This window comes from Schistocerca cancellata, chromosome 5, assembly GCF_023864275.1.
Source record: "Schistocerca cancellata isolate TAMUIC-IGC-003103 chromosome 5, iqSchCanc2.1, whole genome shotgun sequence".
NCBI classification, from domain to species: domain Eukaryota; kingdom Metazoa; phylum Arthropoda; class Insecta; order Orthoptera; family Acrididae; genus Schistocerca; species Schistocerca cancellata.
In genome coordinates, this window is record NC_064630.1 from 85,620,190 (window position 1) to 85,643,624 (window position 23,435).

General features: G+C 39.3%; 1 protein-coding gene across 1 annotated transcript in view; it reads left to right on the forward strand.

Annotated features, from left to right (window-relative positions):
• The window catches only part of LOC126187385 (mediator of RNA polymerase II transcription subunit 23), a 152,986-nt gene extending 137,846 nt beyond the window's left edge, over window positions 1-15,140 (forward strand). Inside the window, exons 21-23 of the mRNA XM_049928435.1 lie at window positions 2,102-2,308; window positions 4,491-4,634; window positions 14,276-15,140. Coding sequence (XP_049784392.1) covers window positions 2,102-2,308; window positions 4,491-4,629 — 346 coding nt within the window. The 3' untranslated portion in view covers window positions 4,630-4,634; window positions 14,276-15,140. The remainder of the gene's footprint in view (window positions 1-2,101; window positions 2,309-4,490; window positions 4,635-14,275) is intronic.
• The last annotated feature ends 8,295 nt before the right edge of the window (window positions 15,141-23,435 follow it).

The window sequence follows — 23,435 nt, forward strand, 5'->3', positions numbered from 1 at the left end:
ATCTGTGATAATTACTTTAAAATCCAGAATTGATATTTTTGAACTCCACTTTTGATATGACGACAACCATCATTCAGTATACCAGTAAACAGTAATAATTTTCAAAGTTCGATTTCATCTCATACAACATGTGTCCATTGTCAATATAATCATTCTTTGCAACTCCACCACATTTCTAGAACAGGATGGCAGTTTATGGAATTTCCACACCCAATCAGTTATTTCCTCTTACGAAGCTGCTCCCATTCAGTTATTTCCTCTTATGAAGTCGCTCTGACCACCGTCCCATGCTGAAGATGTATGCTGTCCATCAATATGGCTCACCACATGCAAAATAAAAATAAAACCTGACACCAATATATGTACATTTATACTCGGCATGTTATTTTATTTTACTCTTTGCTCATTATATAATAAAACTTCTGGTTGCGAGTCTTATTTGTTAATAAGGTGACTTAGGGATGCATATCCTTTTTCTGCAGTAGCTTGGCACTCACAAACCACTAGCCCATAATTTATGGACCTGTGCATAGACATAAAACCTATCAAGGACTTGTTGTACCCATGCCATGCAGGACTGTGTTTCAGAGGTGAATCAATACATTATTAAGTAGATGCTCATAATGTTTAGGCTTGTAAGTGTATGTCATGGTATACTGTAGGGTATGTAAGGATATACCTTAGTGTATGTCATGGTATACTATAGGGTATGTAAGGATATACCTTAGTGTATGTCATGGTATACTTTTTCTTTTGTACTCTTGTACACTATAATTAATACCATGAGTTTTGTGTTAGTGTGTACTGTGTGTGATATGTTTTGGATTTAATAGATGATGTTAACCCCAGGTGCCTTTTGAGGAATTTTTTCACTGTTCTTTCATATTTATGATGGTGGAAAATCCAGGATAGAGAATAAATATGTATATGAGGTTAGATCACTACCTGTTGAACAAAGAAGCCTTTCATTTGCAGGTGGGCATGAAGTAAAAGGATGTTCTCCAGTAGAAGTTATGGCTAAAGTGCTGGAAAAAACTGGGATCCGCCTCAGTCTAGCCCACTTTTAACTTTTCACATTTATTTATCACAATGTATACCAGATGTAACATAATTAACAATACAAAATTGTTAAGGCTTTCGTGCCCACTTGTTGACAAACTGCCTATTGGCTTCTGTCTCGGGTTCTTCGGCCGACGTTCATCTAATGATTTTTCTGACGTTTCGCCAGCACGAGTGGCTGGCATTGTCAAAGCTTCACCCTCCATTGCCGGTGGTGAACTGGAGGCGAGCGCGCCAGGTACATATAGCCTGCGGCCGCGAGCTTGCCTCCAGTTCACCACCGGCAATGGAGGGTGAAGCTTTGACAATGCCAGTCACTCGTGCTGGCGAAACGTCAGAAAAATCATTAGATGAACGTCGGCCGAAGAACCCGAGACAGAAGCCAATAGGCAGTTTGTCATAATTAACCATGTTAATGCATACAGTTGAAAGTACATGGCATTAGAAACAAAAAAATCTCTGTAAACAAGGGCTCTAAAATGCATACTGAAAGAGCTATGAGCACTTTTTCATCTTCATTACCATGAAAAAAATCTCTCTTAATGAAAGCTCTTTGCTTTCCATATTTTGGGAGGAGGCAATGTGGACTAAAACAAGAAAAAATTATCCAATAAACATGGGATCTAAAGTGCATAGTTTAAGATATATGAGCACTTCTTCAGTAGATGAAATGTGATTCACACTAGCAGATATGAAGAAGTGTTCATAACTCTCAAGGTATGCACTTTAGAGCCCATGTTTACTGGACTTTTTTTTCTTGTTTTGGTGTGTATTACCACTTCTCAACGTATGGAAAGCTGAGAGCTTGCAGTAGAAGAAATTTGTTTCACCTAAATAGGTCTTAAGGTACAAATTTTAGAGCCCATGTGTACTGTGATTGCTTTTCTTCTAGTATAGTTTATTTTCAACTGTATGCATGTATACCATTAATTATGATACACTGTGCATAATCCACTAACAAGTATGTGCCTGCTAAATGAATGTTGCTTGAAATGCAGAACACAAAACTGACAGTACTGTTAATATCTGTTCCCTTTTTCAGGTTTGTGAAAGAGCAGATACGGCCACTTGTCCAAAGTGAAGCACAGTTGCTCTTTTTGTGCCATTTGGTGGGGCCATTTCTACAAAGACTGAACACAGATCGTCCACGTTGTGTGTTGGACCTTACGCTTGAGCTCTATGAATTATTGGAACAAGTGGACAGGAATTCACCAACTCTGCAGTATATGGATCCTATCTGTGACCTTCTGTATCCTTTTTCTCGATATAGTCATTGGATTCATGTACCTAACAAGTGATCAGAAATTTCTGATTTTTGCTTTTTTCGAATGGTTTATTTGTGCTTTTAAGTTACAACTATTGTATATCTGAAATTCTTGTAGGTTGTGTGTTGTTGGGTGCTCAAGCACACTATTCGAAAGTTTTACATATTCGTAGATAATTTTTTTCTGAATAAAAATGCTCCATGATTTTGTATGAAAAATTGGAAAATCACGTGTGGTTAGAGGGTTTTCGTATTAAGTCTAGGTCCAACCACTTAGAAAATTGTTGGGTCCAGAAAAACCGCCATTTATGCCATTATTTAAGACGTTACTGGCACATCTTTGTTTGAGATATCTTAAAGGGCAATACGCACTAAAAAAACACAAAGCTTCAAGGTTTATTTTTTATCTTAAGTTAAGCTCTCTGATAGATTACAAATTTTATAATAATAATGGCAGAAAGTGTAAGTGGCTTACTTGATTTATTTCGTGTTCCTCTTAGGGCTTCGATAGAGCTCTGCCAGCATACTGTATTTCAAGCAAGAGTCTTCAATTCTGCAAATATTTTCTCCTCCTTCTAGTCCTATTTTGCACTCTCTGCCTCCATGATGTCCTTGGTCTTCCTCGCTTCCTTTCACCCTGTGGGTTCCAGAAGAAACATTGTCTCTCTACAGCATCCTGGCCTTTCCGTGAGGTGCGTTCGAGGCAACTCGATTTTCTCCTCTTGATTTGAATGGCGATAGGTTCTTCTCTTGTTTGATTCCAAAGGTCTTTGTTGATAACGCATTTGGTCAAAAGATTTTAAGAGTTTTCCAAAGACATCTCCTGAGAAAGACTTGCAAACCCTTGGTGATGAAGTTCACAACTGTATAGCAGCACTGTTTTCACACTTGTTCTAAATATTCAAAATTTAGTTGTTACAGAAATCTGTGCCCCTCCATATTGGATGCAGCTGGATGAAGCCCCCATTTGTCTTTCGGATTCTTGCTCTGACATCAGCAGATGCTCCTTCATATTCAGTAACTACACTCCCTAGCTATGTGAGCTTGTTTACCATTTCAGTATCCTCATTATTGACTCTTAGCTTTCTCGTATCTCTTGTATTGATTTTCATATTCTTTGTATTGGCAGCATTCATTTTCAGCCTGACAATCTTGGCTTCATGTTCAAGGTCCTGCAGCTTTCCTTCCATCTCAGCATGGTACTTTGATAGGAGGCAAGTTTTGGCAAACTAAAGATCTTCTGATCATGCAGTCAATTCCCATAGTATCAATCTCTTCTTCTCCTCCAGCACTTTCATCACTTTATCTAACGCTAGTAAAAAGATAATTGGAGATAAAATACATTCTTGGTGAACTCTAGACTTAACTGGGAAGTGCTCCTTAACTTTACCCATGTGGATGACTTGGCATGTGCAGTTATTGTAAGTCTCCCGATAACTTTTACCATCGTCTCTGGTATCACATAATTTTTCAAAGATTTCCACATATGACTTCTTTTTATTGAGTCCAAGGCCTTATCAGAGTCTACAAAAGATTGTGAGGACTAGTGATGAATTCATTTTATTGTTCTATAATGACTCTAAGTTTATTTGGTCTATGCAGGAAAAGTTACTTTTAAAACCAGCTTGCTCCTTTCTTACCTGCAGTTTGATGTGCATCTTGATTTTATCAAGGATTATTCGCACCATCACTTGGAATCAAAAGGAAGGTGATTTCCCTCCAATTATGGCAGTTTAACAAGGAGTCCTTCTCACCACTCTTTTGACATGCTCTCCAAGTTCCAGATGTTTATCAGGAGAGAGTGAAGAAGATCAGTGGTTGTGTCTGGATCAGTGGTCAGAAGTACTGGTGCAATGTTAAACTTCCTGGCAGATTAAAACTGCGTGCCGGACCGAGACTCGAACTCGGGACCTTTTCCCTTTCGCGGGCAAGTGCTCTACCAACTGAGCTACCTAAGCACGACTCACGCCCCTTCCTCACAGCCTTACTTCTGCCAGTACCTCGTCTCCTACCTTCCAAACTTTACAGAAGCTCTCTTGCGAACCATGCAGAACTAGCACTCCTGAAAGAAGCAGTGTTAATGATGTTTAAATGAATCGTGAATGCGAAACTTTTAATCATTATGTGTTAATTTCAAATAGAGTTTATTTCCTTAGCAACAGCTCAGGTACCATATAAAGTACATGTTTGTTGGTGACACAATGAAAAATGAAGTAGAGTGTATTATTCGGAGATTGAGGCCTGCTCTTCAAATGCGACTCAGGTTCATTGCGCATTTAAATATAGAAGAAATAAATGCCTCTTGAGAAAGGTTTGTAATAATTAACAACAGCATATCAGCATATAAATTATGAACACCCCCCCTCCTCTCTCTCTCTCTCTCTCTCTCTCTCTCTCTCTCTCTCTCCCTTGACAGCAATTTTGTGTATATTGTGTTAATAACTCAGTAATTTAAATTTTTTTTCATTTTGTATTACTGAGTTGCAGTATATGTTAGGAACATGTTTATTTCATTTTGGGGTGTATCTTTGCACTCATTTTCTTCTATAGGTCATCTCATGTCTTTCACAGCAGTAGTTCACTGTTTCAATGTATTTGATGGGAAGCTGAACTGTGATATACCTTCTGTCATCTTGGAGTATTTGTGAAAGTAATAAATTATATTTTTTCATATTCACTAACCTACATACCTATGCCAAATATACCATAAATCTATAAATATTAGGTCTACAATAGTATGGGATGTGAGTATGACAGATTCTTAGGTCTGTGCAACATCTTTTAGGTAAGCAAGCAAAGAGCAAATAATTCTAAAAACTACATACTTATTAAGTTATGAAACAACTATAATTATTAACATTATAACACTTTCCAGAATCATCCTAGTCACATTGGTGATAAAAAAAAAATAAACAGTTTGGCCAAATTTGTGCAACCAATAGACAACACTTGCGTACACTTGAGCCATGAACATTGTATCAGCAATTCATTTTAAGTGACACTTGTTTCTTTAAGGTTTTCCCCTATAACTGTGGACCATTAAATCTTGTGTATATTACTATTCTTTTCTTTCATTTAATTTTTCCTCCAGTAACAGTAAACTTAGTGCTTGATAAATTAATGGTGGACTTAGACTTTGCAGTCACAAAATTAAAAGGTGTAAGTACACATTTTCAGTTCTTTTAAATGATATTATTCTAAAGAAAATATGGTGTTTCTCCTAAGGGGTTATTTTACAAACACTGAGGAGCAAATACACTGTCTTACAAAAAAAGAAGGACACAGAAGAAGATTGAATGTCAGTGTAACTTCGTACATGTATGAACCATTGGCAGTTCTGTAAGTGATTAGAATTCCAATTCTGTGGGCAGGTGCAGTGGCCACCGGAGAGCATGAGTGTTGTTCCTATTTAGTGTTGTTACCAGGCCTGGTAGGGTATGTAAGGGGTGTGAAGGGCCATGAACAGTGTGAGATGATGATTGATTACTGTGAAGGACACAAAGACGCAACATAATAGTGTGAGAGAGAGTTATCAGCACCTGATAAACCACAAAAAGGCCTCAATATAGGTCTCCACTTGGTTAGCTGGTTGATTTGTGCAATATCCAGATTTGTGGACCATTTGGGTGTACAGTGGCCCGATGTTGGACTGCATGGGAAATTGGGGGCAGGCATACTTGTTGTCAAGGTTCTGGTCGGCCCTGTCTGACCACCAGAAGGGAAGGTTATCGTACTACACACCAATCACATTGTAACCTGTTCAGATCTGCCTACCTGCAATATCTTCTGTCTTGCCACGCCATTTGTCGGAGACTAGCAGCAACCAGACTAGGGAATTATTGTCCATTGCACAGGCAGCTTTTAACACCACAACACAGACAGATGAATTTTGAGTAGCACCGTGACCAGGAAGCGTTGTCTGCTGTTGGATGGTATCATAATGTGTTCAGCAATGAATTGCAGTTCTACACTGACCAAAATGACCATTGTCAGCAAGTGTGATGGTGACCTGGGAAGAGGTCCCATTCTCCCAATATTTTGGAGAGGCCCAGCAGTGTTACTCTTAGTGTCATGGTGTTGGAGCCATTTGGTATGAGTTCAGGTCACAGCTGTTAGTGATTGAGGGAATTCTGATGGCACAGTGGTATGTCACAGAATACTGTGTCCTCATATGTTGCATCACACGTGATCCTATCATTGTGCCATTTTTCAACATTCTATAAACTGCCGGTATGACATTGAGGTACTCCCATGGTCAGCAAGATCTCCAGATCTGTTGCCAACAGAACATGTGGGACCAGCTCAGAAGTCAGCTCCATCCCAGTGTCAGCATCCAGGATATCCAGGACTGGTTGCAACAATTGTGGGCCAGCCTTTCCTCAGGAGAGCGTACAATGACCTTCTGACAACCTTCCCAACCAAGTCAGTGCATGGATTCAGGCCAGAGTGGTTGCAACATTTAACTGATAAGTGGGATCATACTGCCAAATTCTCTGTAAATTTGACTCTATTTTTAATGTCTTAACATATCCTCTCAGCCTGCGAAGTTGCAGTTGTTTCTCTTCCCCTTCTGGATGCTTCAGATCCCCCCCCCCCCCCCCCCCCAACATTGTATATTATTGAATCATACATTGTGGAACGAAGCAAAAAAAAAATTATATTGTATGTGTTACACTACATCATCTGGATATGAGCATTCGTTATTCTTCTGCCCCTGATCGTTGGTGGACTGGCATGACTTCAACTAATGGTACCCTCTAGTCCACAATTTTCTGTTTAAAGATATTTCTATCCAGTGCTTTTGTTATGTTACCTTACTGAGCTATCAATCCTTCGCCCCATCGTCATGCCCTGTGATCTGTAGTATTACCTTTGAGTTCCTTAACTTGTGTGATGCTGTTTTTATCAGCCTGGTCCTGTTGCATGACCAAAAGAGATTGCTTTCTTCCTCCTGACAGTGTAATTTGCCTGACTTTGTTACTCCTTTAGCCAGTTTTCCTGAGCTCTCATTCACCTTTTTCTTAACAGATCATTAGACCTCTCTTCTGTTCCTTTGTTTGAGCTTGTCAGTTTTTTGATCTTGTACATCAAGTTCAGTATCCTGATTTATATGCTGCCTTCGATTGTACAAGGGTTTTGTAGTGTCATAGAGTATGTAGAGAAAGTAGGCTTATTTAGAAATTGGGTTCCTGTCATTGTAGCAGTACTTTAACACTACTCCGTTTTGTATTATGACAAAATGACTGGCCAGTATTTACGTTTAGGAGGCAAAATTCTCGTGCTGCTGATAGACACATTTAAAAGTGTAGGAACTAATCATAGCCTCTGGGACAATGTTCCTTTCTCAGAAAGAAAAAGAAGTAGTATGATAGGATGATAGAACGGAGTGACAGGTTACTCAGACCCAGGATGAGAGAGACTTACATGTTGTGAGGATGAGGGAAAACAAAGATGAAGGGGAAGGTGTCAGAGAGTATACTGGAAAGTACTGTGCCAGCTTCAGTCCAAGTGTGATATACAACTAGAGGGAGAATCAAAATGTAGATAGGGAAGAAAAATGAACAAATGAATAGTGGAATTAAAAATTAAAAAGGGATCAGAAAGAAACAAAGAGAAGGAGAGGGGGAGGGGGATGGAAAAATAACAAAATCGTGTTGCCCTCATGTCAGAGATGATTGTGAAAATTTGGTGTAAGATAGTACAATATGAAAGATGGTTAAAATATTTTTCCCTCAAGGAGGTCTTTTGTGGGCAGCAGAGCTTGATATACATTCTAATGCGTTACAGTAGAACTGATTTACATTTGGAAAAAAAGTTCCAGTTTTTGTCACTAGGTGCAAATCTGGTGCTGTAAATGCAAGAAAGACGTTTAGAAATGTTTCCATATGTAATGGAGTAGGAGTGGGACATGGGCAGAAAAGATCAAACAAGTGAGAAAGGCATAACATTGATTTTATTAACTGCCACTTGCACAATTTGTTCAATATGAGCACCAGAGAAGTCGATGATCTGCTGCATCTGTAAAATGAAGTGGTCAGCAGTTGCTTACAGCAGTTCTGGTGTAATCTGAGCAACTGTGTTCCTGTTCACTGACCTTCAGATTGGGGAGAGACCAAATGTGTCCACGGTAAATGCATTACTTTAGATATTCCATGAGCCGAAAACCATTTGGACTCAGATCAGGTGATCTTGCAGGCCACGCATCTGGAAGACCTCTGGAGATATCATGTTTGTGGAAGGTTGCATTAAGCAGATGTTTTCACTGCGTGAGTGGGATGAGGTGCTGCCCCATCTTGCATGAAAACAATTGTTTCCACACAGTTACTGACTTTCAAAGTAGGTATCACATGCTGTACAAGGAGGTCTCAATAATGCATAAACATCACAGTGTACATGACAGGTGGTCAGGGTGTATTCTCTTTAAAGAAGACTGGACTGAGAATAAAGGTGCTTGTGAATCCACACCACACAGTCACATACAGCAAGTGCAGTGGGTCCTCGTGCACAACACACGGTTTAACAGTATCCCAAATTTGGCAGTTCTGTTTATTCTGTGCACCCTGTAGTGTAAAATGTGCCTCGTCACTCCATAGAATATTTCCCGCTACATCTCATCAACTTCGATCTGTGCCAGAATCCAAAGAGCAAATTCTGAACACTGCTGTGGTTCATTAGCTTTCAGTTGCTGCACCGTTCGGATCTTGTATGGATACCAATGTAAAATAGGCCACAGAACTTTCCATACTGTTGACCACGTGATGGACAATTCTCACGACACTGAACAAGCACTAGTACTACCCAGGATATGTGCTGCATGGTCAGTTACAGCAACACTAACAGCAACCTTGTCAGTAGCTTCCACCAGAATAGCACACTTTCCTCTTCCAGGTACCACACCAAGCATCGGGCCAGGTTTACATCTGGAGAAAGCCAAAAAAAGCTTACAATCCTGATTGCTTTATTCCAAGGGTTAAGCATGGAGGTGGATGTGTGCTGGTGTGGGCAGCCATATTATGATATTCTGCTGGTACCATCATTACTCCAAAGGTCGTGTTACAGGTTACGGCCAATGATTATGTGAACATTTTAGGTGATCAGATGCACACCATGATTCAGGTGTTCCCCAACAATGATGCCATATTTCAGGATGATAATGCACCCATTCACACAGTCAGGACAGTACAATCGAGGTATGAGGAATATGCAACAGAACTACAGTGTCTTCCCTGGCCAGCACAGTCCCCATACTTGAACATTATCAAACCCTTGTGGACAGTATTGGAGGGCAGATTCCAGAGCAGATTTTCGTCTCCCTCGTCACTACAGGAGTTAGAAGAGATTCTGATCGAAGAGTGGCATAACATTCCACTGGAGACTGTATAGTCATTGTATGCCAAAGCAGCTGTATTACAGGTAAATGGGGGTCCAACCGCTTATTAATAGACCATTCCTAAGTAAGTACAGGTGTTCACATTATTTTGCCTATCCCCTGTAATTGCTGCCATTCACATAAAACAGTTTCACTAACAGCACACAGTCTCTCTTCTCTATTGGTATACTGTTCACTCATGTTCAAGGCTTATCAAAAGGCATCATGGATGTCATACTGCTATACAAAAAGTGTGCTACACCAGATTTCCATCTTGTGGCCAAAATTGGAATTAATTTTTTTTCCAGCGTAAATCGGATCCACTTCATGTGTTAGCATATCTAGCAAGTTTTGCTTCCATACAGTAATTACAGCCCTCTCTGGACCTGTGTGAATAGCTACACTTTCATTGTACTGTATCAGTTCAGTATATAAAGCAGAGTGTATGTGTGTATGTTCAGGATCTCCTCTCAAACCCCTGGATTGATTTCAACCAAATTTGGCACAGAAAGAACAGGCCTCTTGTGTATCAGTACTCCTAGTTCCAATAGGAGCTGAATAGTATCAGCCTGCCTTACTGCCTTACTTTACAGTGCATCCTACACATTAAGGGCACAAAATGGTTTCCTAGCCCCTTCCATGTCAGTTTCCCAGCCCCTTCCATATAGGCTGGACATGGAGGAGGGAGGAACTGAGGGAGGGGTAGGAGGAAATAAACAGAGAGAAGAGGGAGAAGGAGGCACACAGAGCATGATAGGAGAGGAGCAGTACCTTGACACAGAGGGGAGGGGAGAAGATATGGACAAGGAGGGAGGAGGTGATGGACAGAGAGGGGTGCAGGAGGAAATGGACAGAGATGGAGGAAGGAGGAGGTGAGCAGAGAGCGGGCAGGGAGGGCATGGATCAGAGGGAACCTAGATGATGGTGGTGATGATGATGATGTTGTTTCGGGTATGGGGCACTCAACTGCGTGGTTATCAGAGCCCGTACCGATTCCCAATCTTTACTCAGTCCAATCTTGCCACTTTCATGAATGATGATGATGATGATGATGAAATGATGAGGACAACACAAACACCCAGTCCCTGGGCAGAGAAAATCCCCAACCCAGCCAGGAATCGAACCCAGGACTCCATGATCCAGAGGCAGCAACGCTAGCCACTAGACCATGAGCTGTGGACCTAGGTTGTGATAGGTCTGAGGAAGGGGATCAAGGAGTAGTTGGACGGAGGGAGGAGAAGAGGGTTGACAGAGAGATGGGGAGAGAAAGAGATGGTGACAGAGAGGGAGAGGAGTGGAACAAGAGAGGAGGAGGAGATGTGAGAAATATGTGCTGAACGTGTATGCAGGCCAGGCCATGAGGAAAAGGCTAGTTTAATAATAAAAGATGAATATTTAACACATATCATTGTAAATCAGGCTACTGCACCAATATGTTAATATGAAAACAACTACCATGTTGAAACTATAATAAAACATCTTCCTTTGATCCATCACAGTGTTTAACATGAAAGCACATAAGTGACAGGTACTTGTGCTAGAAGCAGGCAAAGTCATTAAAATAAGGGATCCAGCAAACATCAGCATGAAGTGGCCATGAAAAAACCAAGGAAAGTTCACTTAGTCTCATCCATTAAATCTTTGCATCTCTATGTTTTTCATTAATCTCCAGAATTTTTGCAAGCCTCCATCGATTATCGCAGATAGCTGCAATGAACATTTCTTCTTTAATACTGATAGAGGCTTTCTTTCAAAGCCTAAGCTGAACTTGTTTGACTTTAGTAGTTAACTAAACACACTTTATCAGCAACCTGCTTTCATGCAGTAGTTTGTGAAGATGATTAACTCTTCTCTCAATGGTAAACCAGTTTCATATAGTTTTTGTAATACATTTGTGAATTTTGTTATTTCTTCTGTCATAACATAAAATGTTTATATTTCTGGAGCGTGATTTTTGGCAGATGTAAAAAGATCTTTTCGCTTAAAATGTGGTTGTCATATGCACACAGTAAACTTGCTCTTGTTGCTGAACTTTTGGTAATATCACCAACTCCATCACACGCATTTTTGTCATAACTAGTTAAAAATAACATTTTGTACTTCATGGTCTTGCTTGTGATGACATGAATTTACAAAGTTCTGGAAGTTTTTATATTGCGCAGAACTGCCATCAACAAAGTAAGCAACATATGAGATGTGTGGTATTTGTTCCACCATAAGGGCGAGAGCTGTTTTCTGGAAAACAGAATGTGTTTGTATCATGCTGTGACCGATCACTTATCCAACACTAGTACACTGACTAATGCATTCCTCTATTTTGTAGTACACACTACTGCTAGTGAAATTCTTGTGCAGAATCCTGAGTAGTTTTCCACAAAATACTCTATATTGATGCATAGAGTGTCAGGGAGTGTTTCTGTGCTTGGTTTTAAGTAGTGAGCCTGATATTTTGATATGTAATGATGTGTCAAGTTTTGAAATTTTTGGCAGAGATACTCAGCAAATTCATTGCTCGAAAATAACATTTTCAGAATCTTGTAAGAATTAATTATGCAGTTGATATTCTCCAGGACACTGAGAACAGTGATGCAGCAGTCACTCATTTTACAGATACAAAACAAAGTTCACTGTACAATTCTTTTACATGTACAGTGCACATTATCAGTTTTACATTTTGGTGGTAAATGCATTACATATGTTTTGCATACAATGACTGTTTTCTTTTGGGCATAGTTCACAAAACTTTCATGTTTTTATCAGGTATTGCTGCTTAGCCATTTGAAGCAACGAGCACTATAGCTTTATTGAAAAAGTATCATATTTAGCAAAAAGGAAAAACGCCCTTCTGATTTTATGTTGGAAAATACGATAATAGGTGTTATTTGAGGCAACACCCACAGTGGAGATGTCTTTCATTATAAATTTGTAAATATTTGATGCATAATTACAGCATTTTAATAAGTTTATATTATAGTTGATTCTTTTAGCTTTCCAAAAGACATCAAATTGAATAAAATTGATTCATAAATAAAAATATTGTAGTGGTTACAAACTTATAAGCCACCTAGCCTCACGATGTGAGTTTGTAAAAATCACTCGCATTCCAGACTGGCCTCTTACTGCAGTTTCAATCAAAAAATTCGGGAAAAGTCACTTTAACCCTCTTGCATTATGTGCATGGGTGCATGTGCCATACTTAACAGCTGGAACAATTGTAAGAGTGAAAGTCCTGGGGTAGGGACATCAGGAAATGTCATATTGTTTGACAAGGATGTTACTGATTTTAGGTTTGTGGTTGATATGGAGAGAATATATCAGGGAAGGATCTCAATTCAGGGCTTTACATGAAAGAATCATAGCACTGGCAGTAAAGTATTGAGGTTTTAGATGGCTGACTTGCACCACGTTTCGCCTCAAGGGACTGATGGGAACCCATTGTAGACCTACCTACATTCACTTATATGAAAATATTCTCATGGTTGCCTACTTTTGTGTATATGTGAATGTACACACACACACACACACACACACACACACACACACACACACACACACACACACACACACGCGCGCGCTTTATGGAACTAATTGCCTGAAACTCAGTGTAATAACAATCACAGTATCAGCAAGTACCAGCAAGTTAATATTTTAGTTCCATAATAATGGACTTATAAACTGAAGTAATTAGCCAGTGGTGGTATAACGATGTCACAAGTTATAACTATTGGAAAATAAATTTCATCAATTCAGACATATGAATTATAGCAGCAAAAAAATGAATGTTTTAGAACAATTCTTGAAAGTATAAAATATCAGACTTCCCCTCCCCCCCCCCCCACCCTCACCCCCACTATTGCCAAATAATAATTCTGATGGTAAATTAGCTATATGTTTAGAAGTGTATTTAAGGACCATAGATTATGCAAAAACTTATATAAGCATGTGCTAATGAACTTAAGAGTCTATGTAAAGAGCATGCTTGAACAAATTAAAATCTTTTGTATGTTATATTTTATTAAAGTAAATGGTTCTGGATAGTAAATATGAGCTGTAGATAATATTTAATTTGGAGAAGCTAAAACCTGCTAATTTATTGAATGTAGGCAAAACCTGCTAATTTATTGAAGTGATGAATTTAATGCTTTCAGTAATTGAACAGTTTTTATATCTATGATTTTTTTTTAATGAATTTAAGTTATATCCTAATGTCGCATAAATGAGCAAGCTTGCTTCACCTGAGAAGGCATGAAAAGTTAAATATCTGAGAACCAAAGAATGTCTATTAGGATGTACTATAAAATCTTCATATTCAGTACCTTGTTCCTTCTAGCACTTCTGCAACCACTTTCTCAGGGTAGGCTTTGCAGTTTTCCAGTTTTCAGTTTGCACCATTGTTGCTCCCCCTCCACAACACACACACACACACACACACACACACACACACACACCTCCTCTCCCCCTCCTTTCCCATCCAGAATGTAAACTGTAATATCACTTCCAGTACTTCCTCATATTACTAAAAATTTCTTGTAAATGTAATGTGTATGTGTTTGTGTTTTATATTTTCTTGTTTACTTTTACAGTCTCCATCCTGCTGCTCCACCACCCTCCCACTCTGTAGGGGCAGCAGGGTCATCAGTTTCTGTCGGTACTGATGTGTGTATGTGAAATACACAACAGAAAACTGAAGCACTATTGCGTGTCAAACATAGTGCAAATGCTTTCAGGTCACAAGTACAAACCTCAGAAAATATTTCATATATGATACAAAATGAGAAATGATGTGTACAAATAAATAAATGAAGTCCAGTAACGATTTGCCAAAGCATGACAGCTCAAACTCTTCTGATTAAATGAACCCCAGGAAATGACTCTCAAGGAAGGTGCTATGTAAAATAGTTTCTTCTTCTATAAATATTGTCATGTTTACAATAAATGAAACTTGTTATGTCTGTAAGTCATGCATAAAAACATGTTATAAAGACTGAAAGTTGTTTGAAACAACTTTGCAATATGAGCGTCAAGGTTACCGTTGATGGTACCAACTGAAATGTGGCAGTGATGATGAAAATATGCATCTTCATTACATTCCTTTCATAAATTATTTTATGGTCATCATCATTTTATCCATATTTTTATGCCAGTCAATAGCTTATCATTGTTGATCAAGAGAGCTGAAATGAATCATTGTAAAGTGTGATGGTGCTACAGTATACCTTAAAAAAATAATATATGTACAGATTGATACACCACAGTAATGTAAAATCTCAGTCAGAAGATGAAGAGCAGTATGAGAAAAAAATAGCCACCCACAGTTTAAGGAAGTGTTGAGAAATTGACAGACTCCCAAGTGACTCTTTTCTCATATTGTACTTTGACTGGATGTACATACTTACTTCTGTATGTAATTTATACCTGGCAAGAATTGTAAATAAAATTTTTTAAGTAGTTGTGTTTGTATTTATTTATTGTTTCATTCAGAAATAACATATGACCTGTGAAGCAGGTATTGGCAGATTTTTTGCAATTGAACAATATCATGTCAAGAATTCACAAATTCTTCAGTTATTGCTCTAAAACAGTCTATAGTTGCTACACAGTACCATGTAAAATACTATTTGCACACTTCTGCTTTGCAGCTCGACTCCTTAGTTCTCAACCAGCAAAAACTGAAGTACTCCTGGCGAGTACTGTTTGTTCACCAAGCTCTGTCAACCTTTGCAGTTAAGCAACACTGTAATGCAATATAGCTATTGGTGAATACTATGTTTAATTTCATTGTGTTTTTTATGCCATGTATAAATTGCGTAGTTTTGAAAATTTTTGTTCCGGCTTTTGGTGTTCATAATGTGCGGTATGGTGTTCCGCTGCTTCTCTATCATGATAGTGACTGGATAGATAAAGCCTACTCATGAGCTACGGCTTTCATTTATCCAATTTCGCTCACCAGGCTATATCTTCTCACTCTCCAACATCTGCCTACTGGGCTTTGTTTTTCAAAGTGTTGCTGTTATTGCTTATAGTTAAGAGTACCAGCCAACATCCAAATACTCAAAATAAATACAATGCTTCTCATCAAGTGTGTTGTATATTGTACTCTCATTCACAATGACCGTGCACGACAAAGTTGATTTGTTATTCAGAACATCACCAATAGATTTATGCAGACTATGTCCAAAATGGTCTGTCTTGGTATACAAATACCAATTGAATATAAAGATAGCAGCTTTTCTCTTGTTTGCATGCTGTCTTTGGTATTTCATGACTGTACTTCTTCCATGGCTCGCATCACATGTGCAAGGCAGCACCTGACAACACAGAATAAACCACTGAACCAGAAGGTACACGAACGTATTAAGGTTTCTGTCATCATCCCACCTTACAGGTATGCTGTGTCCATCCATTCTAGAATACGTGCACGTAAATTAAACACATGTCCAAACAGCAGGCTATACCAATTCATTATTTAAATGACTTTTTGTGGTATAAACCATTGTCCTCACAGCACTTTCATTAAGTCTCTTTACACCTCTACCAGGGACTCACGCTTTCTATGAATATGAAACCACAGATAACAAATATTTATTAACTATATGGATCATCAAATAGTTCTATGATATCTCCCTATTTTCTGCTTGTGGACCAAATTACCCAAAACTCTCATAAAAAATTCTTGTAAACTCAACCATGTCACCTCTCATCTCCAGCAACAATATAATAATAATAAAATAGAAATTCCTCTAATACAAACTTTTAGCAAACTAAAGTCACCCTTCCCATAGGAAGAGTATATGAAATTCTACTAAACTTACAAAGCTATAATGGGATATTGATCTGTGTATCGTATTTACTCGAATCTAAGCCGCACTTTTTTTCCGGTTTTTGTAATCTAAAAAATCGCCTGCGGCTTAGAATCGAGTGCAAAGTAAGCTACACAGGCATGCTTTGCAGGCACAAAGATAAATACTAGCGCCAAAATCTATGCATCAGTAAATAAATAAAAAAAAGGTGGAAGACGAGCTTTTTTTCTCCGCCCCGAGTTTCGACCATTACATTTTCATACATTATCCAATGAAGTAAATACAAATGCCGTATTGTTCATCTTCGAATGTAGCAGCATATCAATGTACTACAAAAATCCGACTGGCAAGACAGTTTGGGATGTTTATCAATATGGCCAACTCTACTTTCCGAATTTTTTCCTACCTGTGAGAAGAGATGGTTGCTAATAGGAACTTTTTTTGTGAATCACATGCAGTATTCTCTTCACCATAAGAATAATAAGAATATAAACATTTTGCCATGTATTCTTTCGTGTTTGCTGCTATCTTGTTTAATTCCTGTCTGCCTAATAAACTATGAAACTAGAGTGAGACAACAGCAAACGCGGAAGAATATACATTTTATGTCATGTTTATATTTGTATTATTCTTATGCCTAATAGTGATACAGTCAGAAATGAAGCACGGCAATTGACTAGATTTTTAAATCTAAGATGACTCTAATTTCTGTGCAGAATGTAATGTACTAAAGAGGCGTCTGCAAAGATTTTCAAATGGAGAAAAAGTTTCGCTAAACTCTTGTTCAGAACATCATCTATCATATGCAGTCTATTATTTGGTTCTTGTTGATCATTATCAAAGAAAGCAGCAGTGTAAGTAATAACAAATAGCAGTCTCTTGCCATTGTCTCGCTAATGAGACGATTCCTCTTTCTCTCTCTCTCTTTTTAATTGTAAGCGGCGGTAGCGTGCACGAAAGCAAGCTATGCCGCGAGCGACTACAGGCCGTAAACACTCATTATCAGAATGCGACAAACAATGCATGACAAAGTACAGTAATGCATTTTCAGCTTAGAGTGACGTAAACACCTATAACAAAGAGAACGGTACTTATCAGATCAAAGCAAAATAAGCAATCAATTCAAACCAGACAAAGCACGTGAAAAAGGGAGGGTACCCATATAAATATGGATGGAGCGCCTGACGCATAGCAATGGGTACCTGGTAAAGCTTAACTGCTAAGCGTACGACTCAAACCAAACTACTGTAGCTGTATCGTCATTCATTCGACCTAAATTGTGTCTCATATTACAATGGACGAACTTTGTTTCGTTTTGGAGGTGCGGCCTAAAACTTTTCTCTCCCCTTGAATTTCGAGTCTCAAATTTCAGGTGCGGCTTAGATTCGAGTAAATACGGTAAGTTATTATAGGAAACACAACATCCATTTATATAAGGCTGGTTTTCTCATCAGACACTTTCGGTATTTATGAGACAGCCATCAAACCAGAGGAGTCGCATTTTGAACAATTAACAACCCTTTGCTGTCAGGCATTCTGTAATCAGTTACATTCCTTTCCAATCCTTAAGAGTAGCATACAGAAATCGGCACTTACCTCTTCATTATTCCATCTTTTAAATTAGCATATGAAACACTTTAACAAACTCAGGTAAATTCAACTCCTTTGCTACTTTGGGGCAACCTCGAGGCTGACAGTCCTATTTACATAGTCCCTGTGAAGATACACCTGTTTCCATGGACTAACAGTCCTGCTTACATAGTAACTGTCAAGATACACCTCTTTCCATTGGAGGATTATCTCTACACCATCATTTAACTCTCCAACTGTGATAGTGTCCCTGTTTGTGCATTCTTATGAAAAGGAAAGTTGCTACTCACCATATAGCAGAGATGCTGAGTCACAGATAGGCACAACAAAAAGACAGTCACAAATAAATAAAGCTTTTGGTCGTTGAGGCCTTTGTCAACAATAAAGATAGACATACACACACACACACACTCACTCCAGTGTGGTTTCAGTTGGCTGAGACAGTGGTTGTGTGTGCAAGTTGCATTCGTGTGTGTGAGTGTGTCCACTGTTGACAAAGACCTTAATGGCCAAAAGCTTTATTTATTTGTGACAGTCTTTTTTTTTTTGTGCCTATCTGCACCTCAGCTCTCCACTATATTGTGAGTAGCAACTTTCCTTTTCATAATATTGTTATATTCCAGCCTGGATTTTCCATTGTTTGATTTTATTTACGCATTCTCCTTTTTCTCTCAGGTACAGGTCTTCCTTTTCCTCTAGGTTCACTTATCCTTTCCAGCATGCCATACATACATTACATATGGATTAGGGTGCAGAATCCTATTAATATAATTTACAACTCTACCCTCTCCTTCTATACATATATATTGAGGTAGTGTACTCCCGCTGTAGTCCATATTCATACCTGGTTTCTAATCTGTCTTGTGTGCTAATTCATCATACTCTGTACATACTCATTACTTACCTACATATTACTATTGTAACTCAGAATGCCCTCATATTATATGTTTGAGCAATCAAATGTTCACTTTATAGCTAAGGCTAGGTTTTGCCTCCCTTTGTTGGCCATTGTTTGCCAAACACGAATGTACAATTATGTCACATATTTGTATAATTATCTCATTGTGTATGCATTATTTAGTCAATCGTACTACTCAAAAAATGTAGGATAGTTCAAAGTAATTACAGTTTTAAAGGAGATAGGGGAAAGGGTAAGAGACTGCTATTAGGGAAGCTAAAGCTGAAGAAATGTAGCAGCCGACTTGATATCTAGTTGACGTGAATCCTCTAAATTCATACGGAATGTGATTTACCTGAGGCATGTTGCTTAGGACATGTATCTTTTGATAGTGTCTGTAAATCCATGGTACAACAATGGGCACCCAAAATGCCCCATGGCCCCATCCTATGCCAATTTATTTGTGGACCATCTAGAGTGGTGGTTCCCAACCTCTCTGAGTTCAGTCAGATATAAGCTAGTGCCCCCTCCTCTGCCCCCACCACCATCATCAGAATCAGGCCTATATAAACTTTAGAACGAAATATCAATTTCTTCGAACACTTCCATTTTTAAAATGATGAAAGATTAATTATATTTTGTTGTCATAGCATTTTTTTTACCATCAGTGAGTGCTACCAACAACTTTTTGGTAAAGGAAGCTAACTGTCCACATTGATGATAGACAATTGTTACAAAATGTGACTGCTCTGCACCATTCCTCTCCTTACTGACACATGCTTCACCCTAACCCACATACATATCTAAAATCAACCAAATTAAAATTTATGCACTGCATTTGTTGTTTGTACCCAAATCAATTGATTGCAGGACTCCTACTTCTAATATGGCAGAAATTGGAAGTCTTCAAGCTGCAAATGGTTTGCGTCTGACCACTGTCACTAATAGCAATAATAATAATAATATGTAGGCACTATTGCAGTGTAGTAGTCATTACATACACTGAGGTGATGAAAGTCACGGGACACTTCCTGATATCGTGTCGGACCTTCTTTTGCCTTAATGCAGCAAATATTGAGCCATATTGCCTCTATAGCTGTCCATAGTTGCAAAAGTGTTGCTAGTGCAGGATTTTGTGCAGGAAGTGACCTCTTGATTATGTCCCATAAATGTTCGATGGGATTCATGTTGGGTGATCTGGGTGGCCCAATCATTCGCTCGCATTGTCCAGGATGTTCTTCAAACCAGTCGTGAACGATTGTAGCGTGGTGACATGGTGCATTGTCATAAATAAAAATTCAGTTGATGTTTGGGAACATGAAGTCCATGAATGGCTGCAAATAGTCTCCAAGTATCTGAACATCCCATTTCCAGTCAGTGGTCAGCTCAGCAGGACTACAGGAACCAGTCCATTCCATGTAAACACAGCCTACATCGTTACAGAACCACCACCAGCTTGTGCAGTGCCTTGTTGACAACGTGGGTACATGGCTTTGTGGGGTCTGCGCCACAATCGAACCCTACCATCACACTTACCAACTGTAATTGGAATTCACCTGACCAGTGTTGTTAGAAAAAGCACTCACATCGGCCATCTGCTGCCATAGCCCATTAATGCCAAATTTCACTGCACTGTTCTAATGGATAAGTTCATTGTACGTCCCACATTGATTTCTGTGGTTATTTCATGCACTGTTGCTCGTCTGTTAGCACTGACAAATCTATGGAAACATCTCAATTCTCAGCCATTCAGTGAATGCCGTTGACCACAGCATTGCTCATGGTGAGAGGTAATGTCTGAAATTTGGTATTCTCAGCGCAATATTGAATTCCAAATGATTTCCGAAATGGAATGATCCATGCGTCTACCACTAATTACCATTCCACATTCAAAGTCTGTGTATTCCTGTTGTGAGATCATAATCAGGTTGGGAACCTGTTCACATGACTCACCTGAGTGCAAATGGCAGGTCTGCTTACACACTTCCCTTTTATAACTTGTGTACGTGATACTACCGCCATCTGTATATATGCATATCACTATCCCATGATTTCGATAGCTCAGTGCAGTAACTCTTGTGCTGTCAATTAGTTCTTTTATTGTCACGAAGTGTATAATGAAGTGATTTGTGGTCTATTCCAGGAATTACCAGCAACTCTGAAAACACATTTTAATAAGATATTTCTGTATATGCGGTGTGTAGTACAAAGAACAAAGTATGTGTTTAGTGTGGACCATGCGAGGAAAATGTTGTTCATAAACTCATTTGACAAGGTACAACCTCCATCCCACTGTGTCTCATGTTAATGGTATATTTTAAAGTACATTGTAATCATTAATAATGTAAGTAATCAATATTACAGACTTACAAAATAGTGATAGTAGTAATGGTCTTTAAAGATTATTTAGCTTCACGAAGCTGTCAATTAGTTCTTTTATTGTTACGAAGTGTATAATGAAGTGATTTGTGGTCTATTCCAGGAATTACCAGCAAATCTGAAAACACATTTTAATAAGATATTTCTGTATATTCGGTGTGTAGTACAAAAAACAAAGTATGTGCTTAGTGTGGACCATGCGAGGAAAATGTTGTTCATAAATTCATTTGACAAGGTATAACCTCCATCCCACTATGTCTCATGTTAATGCTATATTTTAAAGTAAATTGTAATTATTAATAATGTAAGTAATCAATATTACAGACTTACAAAATAGTGATAGTAGTAATGGTCTTTAAAGATTATTTAGCTTCACGACCGAAACCTAATTGGACCATTATGTCCCCCCCCCCCCCCCCCCCCCCTGAAAATTTCATTTTACCCCTTATGGGTAATTGCCCAGATTGGGGACCACTGATCTTGAGGAATCCTTCGTAACCACCCACAATTCCAAAGCCTGCCTGGTTCAGATTCATTTTAGTGATCTGGACTGAGGGTGAGGACACACTATCCACCCTTCTCTAGAACTTCAAACCTTTTCCCTCTTTCACTTCATCTGCTCCTCCTCAATGCAACAAGCCACCTTGCTCGATGTTGACCTCCACTTCAAGAATGGCCACATCAGTACCTCTGTCCATATCATATCTACCAACAGCACTGAGCAGATTAGTGCAGTGGTTAGCACACTGGTCTCACATTTGGGAGGTCAGTTCAAACTCACTTCTGGCCATCCTGATTTAGATTTCCTGTGATTTTCCCAGCTCCTCCTCCTCCTCCTCCTCCTCCTCCTCCTACTACTACTACTACTATCAACCACCAGCAGCATCTCCACTTTGACAACTGCCACTCTTTCCACACCAAGAAGTCCATTCCTTATTGCCAATTCACCTGTGATCATCTTACCTGCAGTCACTCTACAAATATACCACATATCTCACCGAGGCCTTTGCAGGCCAAAATTACTTTCCCAACCTTGTTCAAGAAGAAGTCTCCAGTGTCTTGTCTCTCCACTCATCAACTAGCCCCCATATTCCCTCCATCTGGCCACAAAGGAACACTCTCCTCCTGATTCAGTACCACCCAGGACTGGAGCAACTGAAACATATTCTCCACCGGGGTTTCAACTACCTCTCATCATGCTCTGCTATGAGGAATATCCTATCCATTATTCTTCCTAACCCTGCCACTGTAGTATTTTGCCACCCGTCAAACCTATGTCATATCCTTGTCCATCCCTACCCCACCCCTACTTTCAACCCCTCGCCTCATGGCTAATATCCCTGCACTAGACCTAGAGGCAAAACCTGTCCCACACATCCTCCCACCCCAAATACGCCAGTCAGGTCACATACATCACCTATCCATAGTCATGTGGTCTACAAACTAAGCTGCAACCACTGTGCTGCATTCTGTGAAGACATGAGAACCATCAAGCTGTCTGTCCACATGAATGGCCACCGACAAACTGTGGCCAAGAGACAACTGGACCACCCATTTCTTGAACAAGCTGACCAACCCAATGTACTTCACTTCAATGACTGCTTCACAACCTGCATCACCTGGACCCTACCTACCAACACCAGCTTATCAGAATTTTGCAGGTGGGAACTCCCCTGCAGTATATTAGAACCAGAATACCAGGTCACAAATTTTTTCAAACCAGGTGCTAGTCTGGATCAGGTGACAAAGGATTTAGGTTCACTCTGTAAAGGATTTACCAGGGACGACACCGTGGTTATTGTGGGAGGGCCAGGGAACAGCATCGACAGAGATCCTGGGTACAGTATAGAGTGTGACCTGGTAAAGATTGCGTCGGCATCGAGACACACCAATGTTGAATTTGTATCTGTCCTGAGACGCCATGACCGACCTCATTTGAACTCTTCTGTTGGGAGAGTTAATTTGGAGTTGGAACGGCTGCTTGGGTCGGGTGTGGGGGCTCATATTGGTGTGGTTCCTGTTGATTCTCTCAGTCGGTGGGACTATACCAGGCACGGCCTACATCTCAACAGGAAA